The sequence below is a fragment of the Homalodisca vitripennis genome, chromosome 5, assembly GCF_021130785.1.
Source record: "Homalodisca vitripennis isolate AUS2020 chromosome 5, UT_GWSS_2.1, whole genome shotgun sequence".
Taxonomy (NCBI): Eukaryota; Metazoa; Arthropoda; class Insecta; order Hemiptera; family Cicadellidae; genus Homalodisca; species Homalodisca vitripennis.
The window spans coordinates 48,406,796-48,431,289 of NC_060211.1; the positions used below are offsets into that span (position 1 = coordinate 48,406,796).

The following is a 24,494-nucleotide window of genomic DNA, read 5'->3' on the forward strand; positions in this document are numbered from 1 at the left end:
AGCGTTGTCATAGTGAAACGTCTGTTCTCTTGGATTTTCATCAACTGCTCTTACCAGATCATCGGTTACGAGAGATGGCCGACCGCTCCGACTCTCATCATGCGCATTTGTTCGACCGCCATTGAACATTATAACCCACTTTCTCACCATTCCTTTACTCATCACGTCTTCCCCGTAAACAACTCGAAGTTGACGGTAAATTTCATCCGGTTCCACATTCCTTGCGTTCAAAAATCTTATTACAGAACGAATCGCACAATCGGCAGGATCACTAATTGTCTTAAACATTTTAAACGTTCAGAGAAAACTAAAAACACAACGTATAACAACTAAAGTGGCGTGAGTCGATAGCCAGTGAACAAGGACGACTAATACGCATGCGGTACGGCGGTAGTAGAATGAAACGGTACTTACTTTCTGAACACGCCTCGTATTTGATAGGGAACAACCTGTCATCCCACATATTGATCGAAACCATAAAGCTGTGCAGTGATAACAACATCAAATTCATTGTCCTGTCCAGTAATTCGACACACCTGACCTAACCTATAGAGGTTGCCTTTTTTGTTCCTTGAAAATCACGCCAAGAACAATTCCAGAGAAGTGGAAGAAGGGATCTGGAAGAGCAGTGACTTCTATACGTAAAAACTGTTAAGAAAGTTTGAAAGTGCCGTTTAAACATCATTGTATATGTATATTTATAGTTATGACACTCGGTTCTTTTGTACAGAATATAAATTTCAACAGATTTTTTTGCTTTTTCCATTATGTAAATGTCTGAGTTTTTCTTACACCTGATACCTATATTTAGTAATTTATACTATTTCCAACCTATGAGGTAAAGAGATACAGCGCCTTTTTAATTTCCTAATTTTTTTGAAAACTTATAAATGAGTGTGTGAAAATTGTTCCAGAAATGAAAACCGGAAATTGAAGATACAATGCAATGTCCTAAATTGAAAAATAAAAAAGTTACAGAGTCTGTAAATTAAAAACTGTTTCTATTCACCTCAATTTACAGTACCAGTAATATTTGTCTAAAAATTGTATAATATATAGCTTTAAAGCTATTGGCTTTAACAGTTTGAAGAGTAATCATCTGCAGCACAAACCAAAATGATATAATCTGATGTGTTTTCCATGTGAGGTTTGTTTTTCTATATCCGAGCTGTCATCAGTCACTTAGAAATCAGAACGTATTTGGAATATTTTGTGTAGTACTGTTGTTAAGACACAAATTTTGGTATAATATGCCATATATTACCTTTACGAATCTAACTTGTAAGTATAATACGATTCAGATTACTTTAAATTAACATTAGGTGTGTATTTTAGCCGATTATGAATGCTCATTGGTATCATAGAAAAACAACTGCTTTCTGTTAGTATAATTATGTTAGACCAATAAATATTACTTTTAATTTGTAGACTTCTTTATCACTTTCTTATTTTAACCCATCTTTGGCAGTAAGGTTGTTATAGTGTTCCTAATTACTAAATTCCAAAGTGAACTTGTACTTTTGTAACCTATCAGCCTGTGTGGTAGTAGCTTACGTCTTCCAATAATTTTGGTAAATATTTACTTGGATAATATCATTTGATAGGTCACCATGACAATCGAATCATTTATATTCATGAGTATCCAATAATCAACATTTATGAGTATCGAATCCTCCATATTCATGATTATCTAAAACTACTGAATCCAAAATGTGGAACCAAATTATGAATTATGTTATTGGTATTTCAAATTAGGTACAGTATCAGTACATAATGTTAATGGTAGGAGTAGTCAATCAAAATTTCAACGTTATGAACATATTCCGCTCATTCTCCTGAACAAAAATAAATACAGGCTGCAAATCACAAATAATTATGTGTTTTAACAACTGAAATGTAAATATTTATGATTGGTTATATTTGTGTACTGTCGTTCTTGTTATATGTGATTTTGTGTTATCTGCTTCTGGTAGGCCTAGCTTATATGAGTGTTCTGTGGTCAGAACAGCATAGTAAGTTAAAGCATCAACAACCGTCCTGTGCAATAGCCGTCACTGCCTATTAACCGCGGCATGTTAACTTAACTGTAACACATCAATTTTGTTTTGAAAGTTATTTATGTGTTTGGTTGTGGATTACATGAGCAACTTTATTAGGAAATAATTTGATTCCTTTTTGATAGATCATCGTGTTTTTTCAGAGGGAGAGTATGAGTTTATTGTGTGTTATTTTTAAAGTTTGAAGGCTAATTATCCACAGCACAGTCAAAAATGCTATAATCTGATGTGTTTTCCATGTGAGGTTTGTTTTTTTTATCTCTGAGCCGTCATCAGTCACTCAGAAATCAAAACGTATTGTAAAAAGAAACAGTAAATCGATAAAAGCTATTTTTATGTGATCGGAAGTTACCATACAGTATATAAGTAGATAGTACATACATATGAGATTAGAAAGGTGTGGTTACTTTAGTTTTGCTTATTTTAAAAACTTATGTTTGTATTTTACTTTAGGCTATTTATGTTTGTAGTAAGATTGGTTCAATTTGTTTGCATATTTTCAAATATATTTTTATCCACACCGGTAACAAGATTTGTGTTAGTCTATTGCAATCGTCCTCCTGAGCAAAACAACATAAGGTTTTAGGAATGATGAAAATGACAAATAATGAATTTTAGAACATTAAAAGTGGAACTACTACTTTTCTTGCAAGTTAGTAGGAAATTATGGTTAGGTTAATTTACAATATTTGTTTGTGTTGCCGAATTGCGTTTCCTAGTCTACAATTTTATGAGAGTATAACTTTGCAGTCCTTCAGAAAATTTAGTCCGCTACATAGTATTGTGCTAGTATGTAACCTAAGCTGCTGATTAATGTATAATGTAACATTGAGAACAATATTTAATCTGTTTAGTTTGTATTGCAACTGATAGGATTTTTGTAACCATATTAAGAGAACTTTTTCAAAGCCAGTTGTCGGCATTGTAAATGCATTTATTTAGCACCGTTTATGAATTTAAAAACTTTTGACACAAGCTAGTGCCAAAAACTAGTACTGTCATTAGTAGATAGTATAATTATCTGGTTTTAAACTAAATCAACAAAACTCGCATTCAAATACTTTGCTAACTCGAGTTGTGACACAAATCATATATTCGTCTAGGGCTCCTAATTCTAGGTGACTCGGATTTATTCTCGAGTTATAATTGCATTGAATGACTGACTCTGTTCTGACTCTAATTGAAGCTGATTGTATTAATGTATTCAAGTCGACATTTAGTAAATTTGCCTTTCTTTAATGCAGTTACAATTATTATAGTCGTGAATCAAGGGAAAATTATAATAGGCCTACTTTGCTATAGAAATTGATATGTATTTCCTCTAGATGAAACTAATTTTCTTTAATGTTTGTTATTAAATAATATTATATTTGAAAAAAGGGTATCAATTTACATTAACGTGACCATGGAAAGGTAGGTTCATTTTTGTTTCCTGAAAATTACAATTATTCCTGAAAACAATATTGAAGAAAAAATTCGTCGGCAACGAAAATCAAAGGAGCTACGATTTTTTTAAATCCTCTGAAAACTCCGGTTTTGACAGTTTCCTATAACTCCGCGTCTGCTCAAACTCAGTATAGAGCCAGATTTTAAAAACTGATTATCATACCAACAACGAGAAATTATCGTACTTTCATATAAAATAATCGTACCAAACACATTTAATGAAAAAGTATGTTATGTTTTTATAATAAATTAGGTTATAATTTATAAAAACTCATTTTGTGGGGTATTTGGGTGAATACCTTTTTAAGGCGAAATGCCCAAACCTCAATGAATTTCTGGGTTGCGGCTGCAAAACTGTACCCACCTGAACATTAAGGTAAGTGATAAGTTACTGAAATGATGCTGACTAATACATTAATCCTGTCAACGATGCCTGCCCGCTGCGTAGTGCTGCGCACTGCTTGCTTTTTTAGAAAAAAAATTAACTCGAGCTTGCAAAAGTCGAATCCCAGATCACGTGATGCCCCTGCTCCTTAACGCAATAATGTCCGAAAGTCATCAATATAATACAATAATATACTTTCCCCCCAGTTCATATGCACCTGTGATAATAATACTTGGCTATAAATGCCCAACCCATGAAAAAAAGTCCATTTTCCATGGTCACGCTAATGTAAATAAATACCGAAAAAAGTATACTGGTTGTGTAAAAAATTAAAAAAAGAAATAGAAATATAAAAAATTAAAATTGTAATAGCATAGACACATAATAATTTTAATGAAAAATACTTTGTAAGTAATTTCATAACCTAACTTTAGTTTAATGACAGATGTGAGATGAGAATTTTATAAAAAGTACCGCCAGCATCTAAAGTTCAGACCAAGTTCAGTTTGAGTTGGGCAAGTTCATTTCAAGTCACTGTAGCTCGGACTGAGCTGGCAACGAATATTTATTTCAAGTTGAGAAAAATGAATTTAGTACTTTGCTAGTCGGGTGAGTAACGACAGAGTCAGGTGAATTCGTCTAACGAGTCAGTCTAGTTTGTGCTGAGCCACTAGAGTTCAGACTGGTGTAGCAGCAAATATTTATTACAACTCGAGTGAGAAGGAATAATTACTTCAGTAGATTAATACAGTAAAAGTATTCAAATTTTCCTATCACTAAAAAAAAAACACCTACTCCAGTGACATAATATAAAGAAAACAAGTTAAATGTTTATTGTTGTTATACTATAATTAAAAATGGTAATTATTATAATATTTATTTACAAAAAAAGTTTTACAATGAAAGATCTTCAATTACCGTTTGTTAAGGAAAGTGATAAAATTTATTGTTTTAAATAGAAAAACAAACTTATTGATTTCACTAACATTGTTTTGCGATGCAAGTGTTGCTGCTGCCATCTGATTCGACTTGAGCAGTCAACATGTAAATATGTGAATACTGATTTTGGCATTTAATGAAGCTAAACTCAATATTTGCATTAAATCAACCCTTCCCTGGATTGTGTTAATATATATCTATAGCAATCTAATTCTTTCGCAATGCAAGTGTTGCTGCTGCCATCTGATTCGACTTGAGCAGTCAACATGTAAATATGTGAATACTGATTTTGGCATTTAATGAAGCTAAACTCAATATTTGCATTAAATCAACCCTTCCCTGGATTGTGTTAATATATTGATTGAGATATGGCCTGCTGGTCTGGGGCTCAGCTACACTAGCACAAATTAATAGAGTGTTTGTGTTGCAAAAGCGTGCTGTTCGTGTACTTGCTGGACTGAAAAAACGAGAATCGTGCAAAATTGCTTTTAAAGAATTGAACCTCTTAACGCTACCGTCATTGTATATTTTTGAAACAATAATGTTTGCAAAATTTAACAGTGTAGCAGTTACTGATGGATCCGCAGTACACGAGCACAACACCCGGGCTCGAGTAAACCTCCGCCAAACTCCACACCAGACAGTTTGGGCAGCGAGTTTTACCGCACAATGTCGGTGCCAGGTGCTTTTGGAGACTTCCTGAACCGCTGAAGTGCATCCAAAATAAGGAAGAATTTAAAAGAAAATTAAAGGAGCATTTAGTGGCGGGTTGTTTTTACACGGTGGGAGAGTTTCTAGTATAATGATATTTTTGTTTTATTGTTTTGTTTTTCTTGCATTATTAGTTGGAATTTGTAAACTTATTTTTAATCGGGCATAAACTAACAAGTGTAAAGTTGTGACTCGTTTTAAATTCTAAATTTTAAGTTTTTTTTTTTTTTTTTTACAATAATTATAATTATGTAGACTAATAAAAAAATATTTAGTATAATATTTACTGTTGTATAACCATTGTATTTTTATTGTTTTACTTTATAACCTATGTATATACAGCATGTACTTGACTCTGTCATACAACAAAAGTTGTCTTACGACATTAAAGGAATTTGAATTTGAATTTGAATATATCTATAGCAATCTAATTCATTCTAGATCTCAAGAATAATGTTGTTGTGACCAACAGGAGTTGGAACTGTATCACTCCTCTCTAATCATTACACTCATCTTTTCTTTCATTAAAAAAAAGAAGAGGCCGATCCTCTTTTAAGCTTTAGTCTACCAGTCTACTGACCTGTGCAAGGATGTAATCAAAGAAAATAAGGGGGAGTCGATACGGTACAAGGTTGACAGTACTGATAAAATGTGCTATAGTCACACCCTGTGCTATTTTCATTTTTTTTTATTGTATTAACACAGTGTTTATTTTATCTCTAACACAGATCCAAATTCCAACGCCTTAGACTGCTTGGCCATCGGCTCTCCCATTCGAGTATTCCAGTATCTATCTGCATACTGAAAAATTTACTTTCCTCTTCCGAGCTGCTTCTTTTAACAATTAAAGTAGATATTCAATCTCTTTCAGTTTAATTTCATGAACCATGGAAAATTATATGAGGTGTAAACAAAATGCTCTCTCAATATCTTAAACTGCTCCAACAATGATTTCTCTCCTTATGAAATTATCTTTTCTACTCATCATTCGGTGAAGTATTGTCTCGTAGGATTTCTTCTCTTGGTAGACATTATTAATTACAATGAAAGAATTCACTGTTGAATACACCTTTACAATTGTAATGGTTCACAGCCCCTTCAGTTCCTAAAGTACTGAGCAATCTGAATGATTGGGTAATTGAGTAATTACAACAGCTAAGGTTTGGAATAAACTTGACTAATTGGTTCTCCAGGACTGGAAACAAAGCCAACATACACAATAAACAGTTTTACAATAACAGTTTAAAATTTGTGAAGCCACTGAAAATCCCAAGAGTTGTGAAGTGCGGTTGGTATTAGGGTTTTTGTTGGCTAAGCACAATAAACCAATTGAGATTTATTACCAACCAACTCTGTGAAGTTTATGGGAATGATTTGATTACATAAGGTGGAGAGCATCAGTGGTGCATTAGGTTTAAAGATAGCCGAACTAATGTGCATGATGACAAAGTACATGTCCAAACAATGTGATGGATGAAATTGTCTCTAATGAGAAAATTAAAGAAGACCACCAATTCACAATGATAGAACTCTCACTTAGTTTATCTCAAATTTCAAAGAGTTTGTTGCACGAAATTGTTACACAGAAGTTAGGTTACCATACATTTTGTGCAAGTTTGGTACCGAAAATCTTAAAAGAAACACATAAAAATCGGTGTATGGTTGCTTCATTGACATTTTTGGACACTTACGAAAAAATAGTGACTCGGTGCTCGATCAAATCATTACAGGAGTTAAGATTTGGGTGAAACGCGTGAATTGCGAAATCAAATTATAGTCTATGGAGTGGAGGCACACATGACGACGTGGAACTGCAGGAGGATGTGACTACCTGGTTGAAGTCTCAGGTGGCTGAATTTTATAATGCTGCAATTTCAAAACTAGTTCACCGCTAAAATAAGTGCCTAAATCTGTATGGTAACTATGTTGAAAAATAGTATTTTAGTGTCACTTCTAAAATGTATATAATACAATTTTGTTCTTGTACTTCCGTTTTTTATTTATATAAAAATGTAATTTACTTTCTGGATACACCTCATATAACCTGATATGCATGTTCCCAAAATAAGACTTTACAGCTACCAGAGAAGAAATTAAATCTTCCAACTGATAGACAATAGCAATTGTCATCACCAGAGGTAGATGTGAAATACTATGATGAGAAATATGAGATAGTGTACTTTAGCCAGCCAATGGACATTGCCCACATCATTAGCTGTCCTTTATCAACTGCTGAACAAAAATATTAGCCTTAAGAGCCTTTTTGTTGTAATTGATTGAAATTAATGTTTGGTCTACATTCAGCACACAAATTTACGTACACTGTACGCCTGATGAACTGAACACGTTTATGGTTCTGCTCAATCACGACATTGAATCAATTGCTTGTTGGGCAAATAAACATGGGCTGAAATTAAATGAAGACAAAACGCAGGCAATGGTATTGGGAAACCCAAGACTGATCGACCGTTTGGACTTCAACGTTGCACCAAAACTGAAACTCAATAACCACGTACTAAATTTTCAAAACAAACTGAAAAACCTTGGTCTTACTATGAGCTCAAATCTTAAGTAGAGTGACCAGGTTACGGTAACGTGTAATAGAATATTTGCTGGCATTCACAGTTTAAAGCGTTTTGCTTTATATCTACCGTTCAGTGTCAAGGTTATGCTGGTTAAAACTCTCATACTGCCACACTTCAACTACTGTGACGCTGTGATCAGTGACATGACTGTTGAGCTTTCGGACAGGCTTCAACGTGCTCAAAACTATTGTATCAGATTTATTTTCAATCTCAGACGTTATGAGCATGTGACTCCATTTTTCAAACAGCTATCGCTTCTGAAACTTCAACAACTTCGCCAACTTCACATTCTTTCAACTCTACATTCAGTTATCAAAAACAAGTCACCTGTTTACCTGTCCGAACATTTCAAATTTATTTCCGATATAAGTGAGCGACCTACGAGAAGGGGATCCACCTTACTGTCAATTCCTGTTCATCGATCGAACTTCTTCAGTAAGTCGTTCACTGTTCAGGCATGTCGCCTCTGGAACTCTCTTCCTGATGATATACGTATTATAGAGGGCCGAGCTCGTTTTGGGGCAAAGGTCAAGGACTTGTTGCTGGCCGGTCTGTGGGGGTGACGGGTGGCGGTGCTCGTGGCGTGCTTGTGGTCGGGCTGTGTGTTTGAGAGAATGAATGTAGTAATAACGAGAAATTCTTTAAAAAGTAATCTGTTAATTTAAGTTTTAATTTAACTTTGTTTGAATTTTTCTACATATTAAGCTGATAAATTTTATTTTTAATTATTAAATAGTATGTATATATTTTGGTTAATTTTTAAGCATTTATTTTAATTTAAAATTTGTTATTAGTTAAGATCATTCACTGTACATATATCTGTATATTATGTGAGGTTGAGTGGTAGAGAGGGCTAAATAGCCCTAACTCCGCCTCTTAAATAAAGGCATATTTCATTTCATTTCATTTCAGCACACCAAATAACAATTTATGTTATACATATTTGTTACCTACCTTGTATGTAGTGTGTGAATGATTCTTATTATCTCATGTTACAGATTAATACAAGTCTACTGCAGCGACTGATGGCACCAGGCATTGGAGGTAATGGTAGCGGAGGTGGTGGAGGGCGCCAGACAGGGACAGTACCCAAGACAAAGTCACACAACGAGTCCACGCGCGAGTACAATGGTGCTTCTAGACGTGACTACCAACACTTCAACCACATGCCTAATAATCTGGTACTGTTTGGAAGGCAAAATTAAATAAATATATTTAATAATGAGTTTCAATTAGGCTCATTTCTGAATCACATAAATATATAACTATGGCTGTTACTAAATAAGTTAATAGTCAAACTTTGTTTTCAAATACATTTGGGTATATATTTTTCAAAATTGACATTTTATAGATTGGTTTAGTATGTTTCTTTTAAATATTTAAACAATGAAGTACGAAACAGTTGGAATTAAAATTTAAAATGCCCATTAATAATACCTTAAATACGAGACTTTCTCCATAATTCTTAGGCTAAAAATAAGGTCGTAAAAGTTTGATGCTTAACATTGTTCTTTTAAGGACAAAATCAAGTTGGTCGATAGTAAAGCAGCCCTTAAGACTGGCAATAATTTTGATCGTAAAGTTAAGAAATATTTAAAAATTAAAGCACTATATGGAGAATTGTTCTCAAATAATTAGTAGAAAACTGCTTAAAAGCTGATTAACTGTAAATATTAGTTCTATATTTTTATAGATATTGATGCTGTTCGTATATAGTTAATATGTACATTTAATGTATATTTTTGGAAGTAATATAATTCTGTCTCGATCTCTTTTCTTAATTTAAAGTTTAAATAATTATGCAAACCACCAAATTCGTTACAAATAAAATATTCCCACAATAACTTGCATGAGTGGGTGAAGAAAAATAAGCTGACCTTTATCGATAATTGCATTATGACGAGGTGTGGTGTCATGCATGTATTAATACTTGTGCTGGCCACTTACCAGATAGATTGTGGCTCTATTATTAGTGCTGGCCTAGAGCCAACCATAGCCACATTGTTCCTGTCATGTCGGTCGGGCTGGTGTTCTGACGATCACATGGCTGCCGAAACTGAAACGGTATGGTTTTTGTTTTAAATATTTGAATATTGTGTTTCTTTTTTGTGAACCTAAGAATAAGTTAACATAATTTTATTACATTTCTAATAATAGCTCTTTTGTAAGCTTTTTAATCAAGTAAAGAGTACAAAATCAATCATGTTGGATATGTTTTGAACAGTTTTCAATCATTATTTAAAAAGATTCCACATGTTCATTTTATTAAGATTTGTCAAATTCAACATATGTCACATATTTTCGTAGTCTCTAAAGAATATAGACCAAAATTGGAAAATAACAGATGAACGAATTGGTATTATCTTGAGCTGATCTATGAGTGCTAAATATAAAACCCACTTTCATAGCACACCAACAATAATTTCTCATTGTAAGGGTTGAGTTCTCTCAGTTTCCATGGGTGTTATGTGTTAGGGCAGAAATTTCCAGCAATATTATATTTTTGACTATTTATAGAGTGTAGTTATGCAAATAGATCTAAATGTCAGTGTTATATTTTGGGTGACATAAAATGTATTAGTAGGGACTTATAGGCTTTATTATTGTACTATTTTATGATATTATGTAGAATAAATGGCTACTACTATCAGCATTCAATAATGTAACTTCGTAGGATCCTAATTATATAAATGAAGTGTTTATTTATAGAGAAAACAACATTATAAACCAAAATAGGATTTTTGATCTGGTACTTTTAGGTTCCGACAGAGGAATTGGATGATTTAAAAATTATAGTAATAAAATTGTCTCAAGATACACTAAATTTATTTTATATAATAAAATTCATCATGGCATTTTTATTTCTTATAATAATAATAATAAACAAATGTGAAAGTTTGCTCTTTACATGTTATTTATTTACCACCACATGCTGTAGCAACCCGTCCATGATATTAGACCTCTTTAACATATCTCATTCAATATTGGTTATTTCTTTTGTTTTTGCATCCTTGAGTTTGTCAACAATTTTGTTTGTAGACAAACATACCCTTCAGCAATCAAATTAACACTATAAGAAAAAATTGCTTTTGTTGAGATTTTATGACTATCATTAACTCATATAAGTGCAACAGACTTCTAAAATCCGAATTCCTGGAATGGGGATCGAACCCGTGCTGCCAGAGGTTACTACTATTCTCCTTGTCTATAGAGTAGCCCCTTAGGCCAGTCTGCTATTGTGCATTGTTGCATAGGTAGCCTACTTGACTGTGTGTAAGATATAATTATTCTTTGGCTGCGTATTTGTACTCATGAAGTATAATTTTATTCTACGTCCTTTCTGGCTCTTACTATGGATGTAGAAGACTGCTTTAAGTTGTGCTAAAGAGGCATTGTGGTGTTTTCTCAATCATTTTATGAAGTTTGAGTTTTCATCATCAGGTTTTTTTTGTCTCTCAGAGTTTATGTTCCCATGGTCGAGAGTCCAGCCTGTCTTGTCTAAGCAGGTGTATATTCTCCTCGTAGTTAGGAAGTTTGTAATTATATTGTACCCAGGGAAACGTTTTTTTACTGATTGCATTAGTGACCTGGAATGATGGTTTGCCAAGTCGTTCCCTAGACTCTTTTTTCGTCATTGTGGTAGTGTCCGAACTGGATGGCAAGAGCGATGTGACCGATAAGTTACAAACACATGAAAAGTAATGTGAGTAGCTGAGCAGTAGAGGAACCGTCGTGAGTGTCGGTCGCGCTGCAAGCACTTCAAGATACAAACATGTTTGTTTTTGATAGCGCTACACCGGTATCCATCACAGCTGCCTCAGTCATTGTCAGGTGATGATGCGCCACGTTGTCACGTGGATACGCATTATGCCGCAGAGAGCAATGACCGTTGCTGTTGTAGGTTATGCCACTCTTGCCGTCCAGCTAGGATGCCACTATAGAATTAAGAAGTGGTTTGAAAGCACCTTCATAAAAAATTTGGATCCTTCTCCTGAGTGCTTCTCCAATAACACCATTAACTGATTCCTGCAGCTCATGTTAGTTCAAGTATTTTAACTGGCTAAGAACTTGTTACAACTAAGATGAGCACACTTAAACCAAGCTAGTTTATTGCAAATATTTATTTTATGCAACAAATGTTATATCAACTATACTGTAATATTTTGTTGGTGGCTAATGGCTGTATACTTTAATCATATTGTATATAATTATTTACTGCATGATATAGAGCTCCCTGGACTGGCAGCCTGTTAATGACTCCCTGCCTCACACACGTACGCGGAAGGAATCCAACACATCTGCTTCACGATACTCTGAGTTTGATGCAGGTCTGTATTGTTGTATTAGGTTGTACTGCTAGTAGGCTACATTTCTAAATCTATATGACAATCTGTTGCATGACAATTTGTTAAGGTTTTCCAGCTCAAATGATAAACAATTTTTCAACATGGTTTTTAATCGGGAAACCTTGAATATTGTCATGACACCTGCCACATAAGTCTTAAGAAATAAAGTCTTGAATATATTCTATTAGTAAAAATAAAACTTGTTTCTTTTAAATAATTTTCTAAAATTACGCTTACTCAATACTAGAGCCTAATCAAGTTTAAAAATAAACCATTTTTAAGTATGAGCTGCTGAACTACAAAGCCAAGTACATTTAATTTTTGTTGTTCAGTAGGCTTTAGTAAAATGATCTTGAGTTTTCCACCATAAGAAGAACGTTAAACCTCGTGTTTTAAAAAGTTTAAAATTGCTGCACTAACCCTTGCCAATCAGTCCACGTTTGAATGTAACTTAATTGAATAATAAAAGTACTGTTTTTAATTAAATTTTTTACTTTGGAGGATTTCAACTTAGATAGAGTGTACTTTTGGAAAGGTTTTATGACAAAAAATAAATCTTAGTTAAATCTTTAGAATACATCCTAGAACTTAATTCTATGGATTTAGTTGCACACTGTCATTTCTTGTAATAAATTTGTATTAAAACAATTTCTATGTTGTATGTTAGCAAAAGTGATTGTGAGGAAATTATAAATATTAAAAATTTATTGTCACTGTCAAGTTTGAACCAGTTCTGACATGTTATTTATCATACAGAAGAGAACACGGTGTCACAGGACAATCTGTGGTTCAACTCGGCTCAGCGCAGCCAGGCTTACAACAGTGACGATGACGAGGTAAGTCAGACAAATTGACTGTTGTATAAAGTAATCTATATAATGAATATTTTAATGATTAAGTAAGTTTTTATCAGCTTGACTTTTAACATGTTGAGCATTGGTGGTGAATCAGTAAAACTTATATAGAGCATAAAATCTTCCAATACAGTAAATGAACTGTGGACTAACAGTAAACAAATTCATAGCACTGGAGGAATTGTCTCCACACAGATGTAGGTTGATCCATGTTTAATAATATGTGGGAGGGGGTTTATTAATACCAAGTCATCACAGGAGTTCAGAACTAAAGGCAAAACTTAAACAGTAGCACTATTTAGAGCTAGAGCACCAAATGGGAGGAACTGCGAGAGGACATCGATAATAAACCATGGGGACTAGGTTACAGAGTTACCTTGTGTAAATTTCATGCCTACACGTCTTCCCTTTTTACCCTTTAAGTACTGAGTTTCAACGGTGCTGTCACCCAGTACTGCTGGGTTTATTTGCCGTACACAGAGCTGCACCATAATCAGCATACATGTAGCATGTTTCTAGTCCACCATGATCAACTTCAACTACATCTTCAGTTACTAAACTGCCACTAGAATCTCCTGCTTTGTCTCTTCAGATCATGGTTAATAAATCTTCATGCCCTAGTATATTGGAAGAATTGGATGAGTTCTTCTTGTAAGTGTGAAGAGAGGGTGCTAAAGGCCAAGAAATTAACGCAGCATCTAGCAAAAATCAAAACAGGAGTTTCTGGAGGACTAGGATCTCTTTCATTAATGCAGAAAATTTGCCTGGGTTAATCATTTACACTTCCCAACTTATACTGTGAGTGCCGGCAGTCCATTAGTATTGTCACCTCTAAATAAGAGGAGTTAAAAAATGTATAATATATTGAAAATACATCATCTTTTTAATGTATAAAAGATTTCAAATTTTGTTTTACTATTACATGCAATTTTTGTTTTGTATCATTAAAGCAACTTTTTTGTAAATAACTCTTATGAATAAAAATTGTATATTTAAAAATTTGTGACAGGTCTCCCAGGCCAGCTGGGCCGAGAACAGGTACAAAAGTAACAACCTAGGACTGCCCGACAAGTCTCAAGTAGCCACCAGACTGCACCAGATCCGGGACTACGTGAGCCAGACCATGAGCATGATGGACAGTCTGAGGGCAACCGGCGGGCAGGTATGTCCAACCACTGATTGGTGTGGAAACTTCTATTAGAATTAGCAAATTATTTATTATTATTGAGGTAACACATTGCTGAGTTGCATATTTTAACACATCACGATAAATTCAAGCCTACATAACATTTTAAACGACAGTTTGAGGTATTGCTTTGATGATAAATTACGGATGCTTAAATTGAAGTCAATGATTCTCTGCGTCAAGAGCATCAAATTGATTGATCATTATTTTGTTATTAATGTGTTTTTACTAAATATATTCTGTACTGTCTGTCCATGTTTTAAAAAAAGGTTCTTTTTGTTAAAAATTAGCCAGATCTCTATTATTTTCAGCACCATTTACTACATATTTGAGTTAATTTCTACAAAAAATAGCAAAACATTTCCATCGGATACACTTCATCTTTCACAACTGCCATTTTGTAACCAATCGGGTACATACCGGGCTTTTGTAAAGCGTGTTGTGCGCCCGATGTAGACATTACCATGAATTTCCTTACTGCGTTTTTATTGTTTGCCTGTCTTGGTGGTTTGTTAAATTTAATCAAATTTAATCCCGTTCTTCAATAAATACTTCAGACTATCGTGTAACCTGTGGAGCGCATGATTGCATAATTTTTTAGGTAAATTAACTTTTTAGGTATATGGAGGAACATTGAAAAAACATATTGTTATAATTTGTTTTGTGCAAAATTGCAAAGCCTACATACATTTCTCCTTATACTTCGATATTTAACGTAAAAAATACGATTATGGGTTTCTACCACTATTATTGAAATATTCATTGCCAACCCCTAGAATCATTAGTTCTAAACGTCTGTTTCAATTCACTTTTTCTTTATAATACAATTCTAATATTTGACGTTTTCTAGATATATGCCTAAACTCATACTATATGTAAAGATTACAGCTTTCATAAATTAAGTAATTTTAAAATATATTAATTCATACTTCGTACTTGGAAATGAAAACTCTTTTTCCCTTACTAGCATATTTGGATATTGTTTTAGAGTGTATGTCTCAAAAGTATGAAATTGGGGATACAATTTTCAAGAAATTAAAATTCTGAAAGTCAAGAGTCTGCTGAATTTAATTTTTGAAAAATATAATGTTTTCACGATAAGTAAAATAAACTTTTACAAGTTACAATCTCAAAGATGCACAATTTATGAGTAAAAATGGTTAATTAGGTAATTGTCATTTATTTCACGATTCTATCAATTGGTATTGAGGCAAAATGCCATTTAATACTATTATAAAACTTGAGGAAAGTTTTGTAATAGAATAATAAAATATTTTGTTATTAAAAAATTCATAATTAACTATGTGCCCCAGTAATTAACAATATTTGAACAATACATTTACAAGCATTCAGACTATTGCTAATGAAATAGTACATTGAATGGATGTTGGCCACAAAATTGAAAAAAGAATATAGAACAAGTATTAGATAACATTAGAAAACATTAGTTAATATACACATGTAACACCTAATTAATGCATGAACTACTCACAACAAAAAGTATAACACAAAGGCCAGGTATTTGGAGACATGTAGGTTATTGAAATGACTTCTATACATTATTTCAAATTTATAGACTCCAAATTATCCAGTATTTTTTACATAACCTAACTTACCATTTAATTTGTAGCACTTTTGGAATATTGATTTAAAATTGTGGTGTGAAATATATCTCCAGCCATTTAAAAGGTATTTAAAGTATATCAAGTAACAGTGTTACTATCATCAGTTATCTATAGTGAAACTGTTGTTGCATTATGATTGTTTGTACATAGGTAATTTATTTGTATGGTACATCAGATTGCGTCTTTGTACTGCGATCCTTTGTTAATATGTCAAGTAACAGAATGGTTTGTGTTGTGGTCTTTTTGCTTCGACAATTTGTGTTTGTATTTGTACTAACAACATTTCATCTGAGTACATTACGTTGCATTATTTCGTTAGTGGCATACCATACGATGTGGACAATGACTTTTTTAAATGGAGTAACTTCTTAAAAATGTTTAGAAGTAAATAAATTTAGAATTTGTAACTGTGCAGACAGCCTATCTTATGACCTAACAATCTTTAGAGGGTGCAGTACATAGGGTGGCTAACTAAAACAACGGCCATATGAAACCCTCATCAAAGCCTTGTGTGTAAGAATGTACCTAAAGTTAAGTAAAATATATTGTCTCCACGGTAGTTCAATATTTTCTTGCATTGAAAAAAAACCAGAATCATCTTGTTAAAAGAATGGCATTGATATTGCAGGTTTAGATAAAAATAAGTGTGCCATTTTATTAAAACTATATTAGCAAGGATGGTAAAACAAAAGACATATTTTAAAATTTCACTATTGTGTCATTAGTTATTTTATGTTTTGAGTCAGATAGCAGGTGTTAAAATTAAGATATTTTGAGAATAAGTACTCACTATTCCTATTTCTTCAAATTAGTTTTATTAACCCTTAAAGGGGGGCTTACAGATTTGTCCTCTCTATTGGAATCACGCTAATACCGGTGTATGGAAATCTCTGTATTATCTTATATAATTTTATTGTTCACATTAAAATTAACTAAAGTGCAGCGAAGGTGTTGTAATGTGTAAACGTATTGATTTATGACCGACGTGGAACTGGAATGTGTGTCATGCCAAAAATAAATCAGACCCAGTGCTATTGTTTTATCGTCGTTTCATCTGACAATGCGTGGCACACCATGCGGATATAATTATAATAGGCACCTATATATAAAACACGGCCATCAGTATTGGCAGCATTAAAAAATGTATACTTATTGTATTATTTATTGTTTTAGAAACTTAAAATAAATAGAACAAAAGACAGAAAAAAACAGAAAAAACAGAATTGTTTTAAATTTCTAAATGCACACTATTTATTTCTAGACCAAATTTTCTTTAGTGCTTTAAGGGTTAATTGATATAATAATTAAATTACATAAAGCATTGTAAAAGATACTTTTTAGTATCATTACTGATCAAATTGTTTTATTAAAAACAAAAAGGGGAAGACAAATATAAAATCAAGGGTATACAAATTTTATCTGCCCCTCTTTACACTTCAAAATTTGTAATTTAGTAGAGAGTGTACACTTATTTTAATTTTTGGAAATGATTCAAACATTTTTTTATTCAAAATATTATGATTCTTTATTTTCTTAATAAAGACAATAACAAATGATTCTACTGAATATTTTTATTGGAAATCATTTGTATAAGTGATACACCTCACCACATAGTGACCAGAGTGATGTTGTAGCGTAACATGGCCCAACACAATAAGTTGGCCAACATGCTGGAAGGGTTGCGAGACAGCGAGTTGAAGCTCCAGACCCTGTACGAGAGACTACAACGCATCCCCCCTCCCCCCAACACTGAGGTACAACACCTCTTGTGTTTGTGTGCATGGCATTGTTGGGCTTGGCTTTATCCTAATGATAATTGTTACTGTCTCAAAACTTCTCTGAGTTAAAATGATGTATATATTTAATGTTAGTTTTACAAGCATAGACAAACGCTAATGAATATTAGTACTGTGTTATATTTACTGATTTTCAGCTAGTTAATTTGTATTTGACCTTTTATAGAAATAGACCTGCATTAATCCAGTTAAAATGTTGTGTGTATTAATTATCAATTCAAACTGTTATTAATTTCTGAAAATGATTCATTCAATTCAATTCAAATGGTAGGTTCATTAGTAGGTGCTTTATCCTTCCTCTGATATTTTAAATCAATTAAAAATGAAAAGTATTTGTTCTATTTCATTTTATGAATATGTTCCTTTACATTCAAAATAAACTATTTTTGTTACATTTTTAAGCATTTTAAATTTAATTGACCAGTTACAGAAATAACGTGTATACAGGATTGAAAATATCTTATTTATTTGAATATATATTATTTTTGCTCTTTATAGTTCTCAAAAGAAAAACATGAATTCAGCTCCATAGTGAAATATACCACACAAGGACATTTTCCTATTATAAACAGATACAATGGAGTGTCAAAGATCCCGAAAGACTTACAGCTCAGACTGACAGACTGCCATTTGACCTTTTGACCCTAAAATCAATGAAGTTCTTCCTTAAACCAAGGGAAACTTGTGTAGTAGTTTCAAGTCTATAGGATTACTCTATAAAGAGTTATCGTACAGACATACAGATGGATGGACTGCCATGTCTTTTTTTTTTTTTTGTTTTGTTTCTTTTAAAAAAAGGAGAGGTCGATCCCCTTTTAAGCCTTATTCTGTCCGCCCTCATGGGCCACTGGCCTGTGCGAGGATCTTATCAAACAGAATAAGGGGGAGAGTCGATACAGTACAAGGTCAATGGTACTGATAAAAAGTGCAATGGTCACAGACAGGATTTGAACCTGCGTTATCTCTAACACAGACCCAAAGTCCAACGACTTAGACCGCTCGGCCATCGGCACTCCATGTCACCTTTCAATCGCAAATTAACAGGATTCTTCCCTGGATAAATAGGATAGTTTTGTAGTATTTCAAGGTTATAAGAATTTTCTTTCAAGAGTTCAACAGATGAACTAGCAATGACACGATTTTAAGAATGCCATAGTAAAGATGTTATCTGCACTTACTCCAGGTGCTGCCGTCTCTGTCTCCGATCAGAGACCTCCAACCTTTGTTGAAATTTTTAGCGTGCCTCATGGGCTTCACCATTTTTTTAAGCAGTGATTGTATAAAAGGAGAACTGTAAAAATAAATAGCACTGTGAATTTGAAGTAAGTCAATATGAACCATAATAAAAACTAATTTGAATACATCTCACTAAAGATATTTTTTGTGAACATAAAATTAACAGCAAAGTGGTTTATTTGAAATTTTATTTGTGTTTTGTAGGTTTAAACATGATGTTGAGACAAAAAATGTAAAATATAAAATAAATAAGTATGAATTTTTTTAACACAACAGTTTGTTAAAAACTAAAAAATTAATTCTGTTTCATTTGTAAGTTCTCCATCTCAATGCTAGATTTTGTCTAAGTGAAGCTTTTATTCTCCTTCTTGTCTGTTTGTACTATAAGGTTCATCCAGAAAGTGAGTGAGTTCTTATAAAAAATCATTAACGCAATTTTCAAAAAATCTTGTTTCACGCGATTCCTTCATTATTTGATCTTTCTTCCTTTTTCAACATAGTTTTCATTTTAGTTTAAACGTTTGTCATAACGTTCTATGAGCTTTTGAATTTTGATGTCGTAAAAGTCTGCCGCCTGTGAGGATAACCAATCTTAACGGTTTCTTTCACCTCGTCATCAGTGTTGAAGCACTTACTGCCAAGAAACTCCTTTAGGTAGCGAAACAAGTGAAACTCGCTCGGCACCAAGTCTGGACAGTAAGGCGGGTGGGCAATCTTCGACATTGACCAAATCTTCTGTTATCACTGATGGCTGGCCAGATCGCGGTTTATCATGGTCATTTTCCCATCCATCTTTGGAAGCTCTCACCCACTTCCACACTTTGCTGTCACTCATTGCATTAGGGCCACTTCACTTATCTGTCTATGAATATCTGCTGCTGAAATGTTCCTTGCTGTCATAAACCAGATAGCCAATCGTATTACACAGGTGGTGAGTTGATCAACTGTTTTGAACATCTTAAATTTGCACATTAAACAGCACTCTACACTGATTTCAAATAGCAAATGGCATAATTTCGTACACAAGGCATGCTATGAGCCGGCGCACATGCGCATTGCGCTGTTCGATCACCTCTCAAATAGGTACTGCGAAACAGACCTTAAATTCTGGATGACATCAGTACTTCACCTATCATGTAATTTTTTGTGCTAAATCAAATTTTGCTAAGTTATTTTATTATTTTTCATGTACTTCAAGCTGCATCCTCTGTTTGTGCTGATCCGTTTATGTTTGTTGTGTATATATATAACGTCATGAGATATCATATGCTTGCACATAATGCGCTTATTGATGCAGTAAAGTAGTGAAGTTATACAAATCAGTTTTGTTTGCAGGGAGATCCGGAAAGTTTTTCAGCTCACCAGATGTTGGAATCACCTCGAGAAAGGGCTAATAAACCTGTAAGTATTGGCTCTTATTACTTAAAATTATTACTTGATAGGTGAAAGAATGTTTAAATTTTGTAACATGTTTACAGGAAGTTACAATTCTATGTCCATATTATTTTCTAACTAGCTTTTTCCCGCGGCTTCGTCCTCGTAGTACCTACCTATATTATATATACCTGATTGCTCTGGCGTCTCGGTAGCGCACTGTGAAGCCTTGTAGGAAGTGTGATGTTGTCGTCAGTGTTTCGTTTGTTCCGGTGTTTCGGCGGCTATCGAACAGCTTTGGCGTTGTCGCTGTTCCTCAAGACGGGCCTGTGTTTGCTCCGGGGTCTCCGACACCCGCTGAAACGCCATGTACATGGAGTGTTGTTGTCGTGGGTACTCTGCCTGCTGTGGTGTTTCGGCGGCTCTCAAACTGGATTGGCGCTGTTGCTGTTCCTCAAGACTGGTCTGTGTTTCCTCCGGGGTTTCAGACGCTCGCTTTGACGCTATGTAGGAAGCATGCCGTTGTTGTCGGTGTTCTGCATGCTCCAGTGTTTCGCCGGCTCTTAAGCTGGCCTGCCGCTGCACTTGTTCTCACAACGTGCATACAATTAAATTGAATTTTGAAAATAAATAAAAAAATATGATCCTTTATTCCTAGTACATTCGTACTATAGGCATTGGACAGTAGCCATTAATGAACAAAACTGTTATGAAAATCCGGAATTCATTTTTACTGATTTGGAAATTAGGTTCACTCACTACTTTGGAGAGGCATACAATTAGCAGTGGGCTACTATATGCTGAAGAAAAAGAAAAAGATAACTCATATTCAGGAAAATCTTTTCTACAAAAACTCATACCTGAGATTGATCTGGGGTTTCAGTCGCTCTTCGAGATGCCATGTAATGGGCATGTTGCAGTAGCAGATGAGATGCCTGCTCTGGTGTCCTGGCATGTCTCACAGCTTCTAGTCGGATCGCCTGTTCATTTCTCCTTCGCTCAGTTTCATCAAAGGTTTCCTGATTTAGAGTTTTTTTTTTTAGAAAGTGATTGTTTTGAGCTTTGTGAAAAATCTGATTTTCTTTTCTTTAGCATATTTAAAGTAGAACTTGAGTACCTATTAATAATATTCATAACATTTTAATTCACAGTATAAATGTATTAAAAAAATTTAGTTTTTGTTCATATTTTTGTGTATAAGCTCTGCTTTCATACTGGCAGATATTAACTCAATAAAGAAATTACTAAAAAAATGAAATGATCATTTACACAGATATTTTCCTTGAATCAAGTTTTTTCTACTTTTTGGGTCCAAAGGAAAATTCTGAGTGGGAAAGTAATTCCAGCAAGTTCTTCTTACCAAGGTGCACACTTTTTACTGCGTTTTTTCGATAATAATTATAAAAATATACTTACAGAAAGGCGTGAAAACATCCATTCGGACCACAGATAATGAAAATCCCAAGGAGTGATACTCGTCTCGACGTATTTTCAGATTTTTCACTTCTTTAACTCAACATTTTGTGACAAAACAAACGCAAAGTTTTGGCATAATAAGTCACCCGCCATTATCTTTTTATTTTCATTAGCAAGTTGGTAACACCGTTCGAAAAAAAAGATTCAATTGTTTATTGAAGAAAAATGGTTATGCAACATTCCAAAATAATCGTTATTAAAGTTTTGCATTACACTTGTTTTTTGGACTGTAGCCAGGGAAAGAATGAATCGTTAAGGTATTTTAGTATTAATTTCTCTGTTTTTCCGTAAGCCATTGTTAAAATGTAATATCACAATGTCAAGGAAGCCCAGTTTAAAGTAACTTATGTGAAAACATTCATAACTTTGTTCATTAAGGTTAGTTTTATAACAGTACTTAATGCATTAGATGATTTTAATTCGTCACTGGCGCAATCTGGAGTAAAATTTATATATTAATGTTTTATTTACTATCTGTATTACACTACCGATCAAGCACTGTTTACTTATTATTGATAAAATTTAAATGTAAACAGATATTTCAGAAAGTTTGTCGAATTATAGCTGTCAACAGCTGTTTAGTGCCAGTTTAATTTGAATTATGAAACGTTATTACGTTTCGTTCTTATCATAACATTCGAATGTAAACAAACTAATTTTTCAATTTGAATTCGACTTTATTTGGTGAAATGAATGTGTTATGGGTGGTAAAAAGCACTCTAAATGTTAATTCAGACCAAAAGCTATACCTGTTCCAAATTTCAGCACAATCCGTATAGCAGTTTCAGCGTGATTCGAGGACAAACCTCCAAACATCCAAATATCCAAACATTAAAACTTTCGCATTTATAATATTAGTGGGAAGATAATAAACATTACACTTGTAGCATTTAGTCAAACTCATGACCTCAGTTCCTCGATGAATGAGCTACTATATAATTTTTGTGTAATACTTTAAATAATTTGTTAGTTGAATTATTCTTAAAAGTTTTACTTAAATTTGTTTAATTCATTGTGAGTTAATATGAGTTTATTGCCCTATAAACAGGAGTGTTTCACTAATATACAAAGTAATACAAAATAGTTTCTAAATATGTTTTACATGTTCTTCAACATATGATTCAAACATGGTTGTAGCATAATTTATTTATTTTACACAGGGCCAGTCAACATCAAAACCATCGGAGACAGCAAGGCGGAATGAGCTGAAAAAGCAAGTTCAGGTGTCTCAGCTAAAGGTAAAGTGTTAATTTTTTTAAGCAAATAAATTGTAGTTCTTTGCCTAAATGATAGTGGTGCAAGCCTTTTAAACCTTAAATATGTTGATATTTTAACATAACTTCAGCAAAGTGCTTGTATCAGTATATACATTGTTTGATGCCACACTTGTTGTGTACCAGTCAGCTAAGAATTTGTGCTACACTCTGATACAGAGTTAGTGTAGTGTAGCAAGTAAGTGTTAAATGTACCACTTGCTTGCTATTATTTACAGCACTGGCTGAAGTGACACAAGTGATCCAAACCGAATAGAGTGTTGTATAGAGTACTGATGGTATTTTTGTTCATAAAACTATATTATGACTATAATAATCTGTGTAGTCATTGCTATTAACTACAAGGGGAAACAACTTCTAGCCTAAAACAACTAAAATCAAATTTTATAGTATGTTTGTAAGGACAGGAAATTTATTTTTATTATTAATGAAATTTTTTTAACAGATTGTTCAGTTTGGAGTTGAAAGGCCACTTGTTGGAGTGGTAGATTGGTAGAGTTAGTATTGGCAAAAGCTAGACATCCACATCATTTTGAATTTTTCCCAAGGAACTCATTGTTATTCTGAATAACTTAATGTATTTTAAATAAATTTTTGGAGAAAAATCTTTAAAATTTGTTTTTGTTTACTCTTGTTATGAATTTTATTTATCCCAGTGCATTGATAGGTTACCTTTTAAGATCTATGATTACTAGAACCTCCCACAGCTCTATCAAGGAAAGAGTATCGAGGATCTTATCCATATGAATCAAGTTATCCTGGCGGTGGTTCACTGGTCTTGGAGGACAGAGACCATTGTCTTTTTTATATCTGATCAAAATATCAGTTAGCATTATCTTCTAATTTAAAATATTTCCACTTTCCATCTGTTGATTATGTGGGTTTGTAACACCAGTTTTGTTGTTGTCCTCCTCTGTAGACTAATGGTTATAGTCTCAATAGTATAACCATACAGTCTGATATAGTATAATGGTTATAGTCTCGGCTCTCTAACCAAGAGATCACAGGTTCAAATCCCGGGGAGGTCCAAACATGTAATAATAATAATAAAAAAACCAGTGCACTTCGAAGATGGCATAGCTGATGCTGAGGCTTAAATGAGATTTAAAAAAAAGTTTTGTTGTAACCAGCTGGTGTACTTCTTCCCCTTTCTATCAGTTCTGCAGCTCAGACGTATAACACAGCAATTATTATACGTATAGGG

The 24,494-nt window shown here is 33.5% G+C and overlaps 1 protein-coding gene across 4 annotated transcripts in view; it reads left to right on the top strand.

The window, feature by feature from the left end:
* The first annotated feature begins 1,145 nt into the window (after positions 1 to 1,145).
* Positions 1,146 to 24,494, top strand: part of LOC124362114 — a 79,064-nt gene continuing 55,715 nt past the window's right edge. For 2 of the 4 annotated variants that reach the window (XM_046816313.1, XM_046816311.1), the window contains exons 1-7: positions 10,005 to 10,187; positions 12,352 to 12,451; positions 13,226 to 13,305; positions 14,333 to 14,485; positions 17,769 to 17,888; positions 20,502 to 20,567; positions 23,177 to 23,254. In XM_046816313.1, the coding sequence (XP_046672269.1) occupies positions 10,020 to 10,187; positions 12,352 to 12,451; positions 13,226 to 13,305; positions 14,333 to 14,485; positions 17,769 to 17,888; positions 20,502 to 20,567; positions 23,177 to 23,254 (765 nt within the window). In that variant the 5' untranslated portion in view covers positions 10,005 to 10,019. Of the gene's footprint in view, positions 1,282 to 9,121; positions 9,305 to 10,004; positions 10,188 to 12,351; positions 12,452 to 13,225; positions 13,306 to 14,332; positions 14,486 to 17,768; positions 17,889 to 20,501; positions 20,568 to 23,176; positions 23,255 to 24,494 lie in introns of those variants that run through there. The other 2 variants (XM_046816314.1, XM_046816315.1) reach the window with 2 other exon arrangements.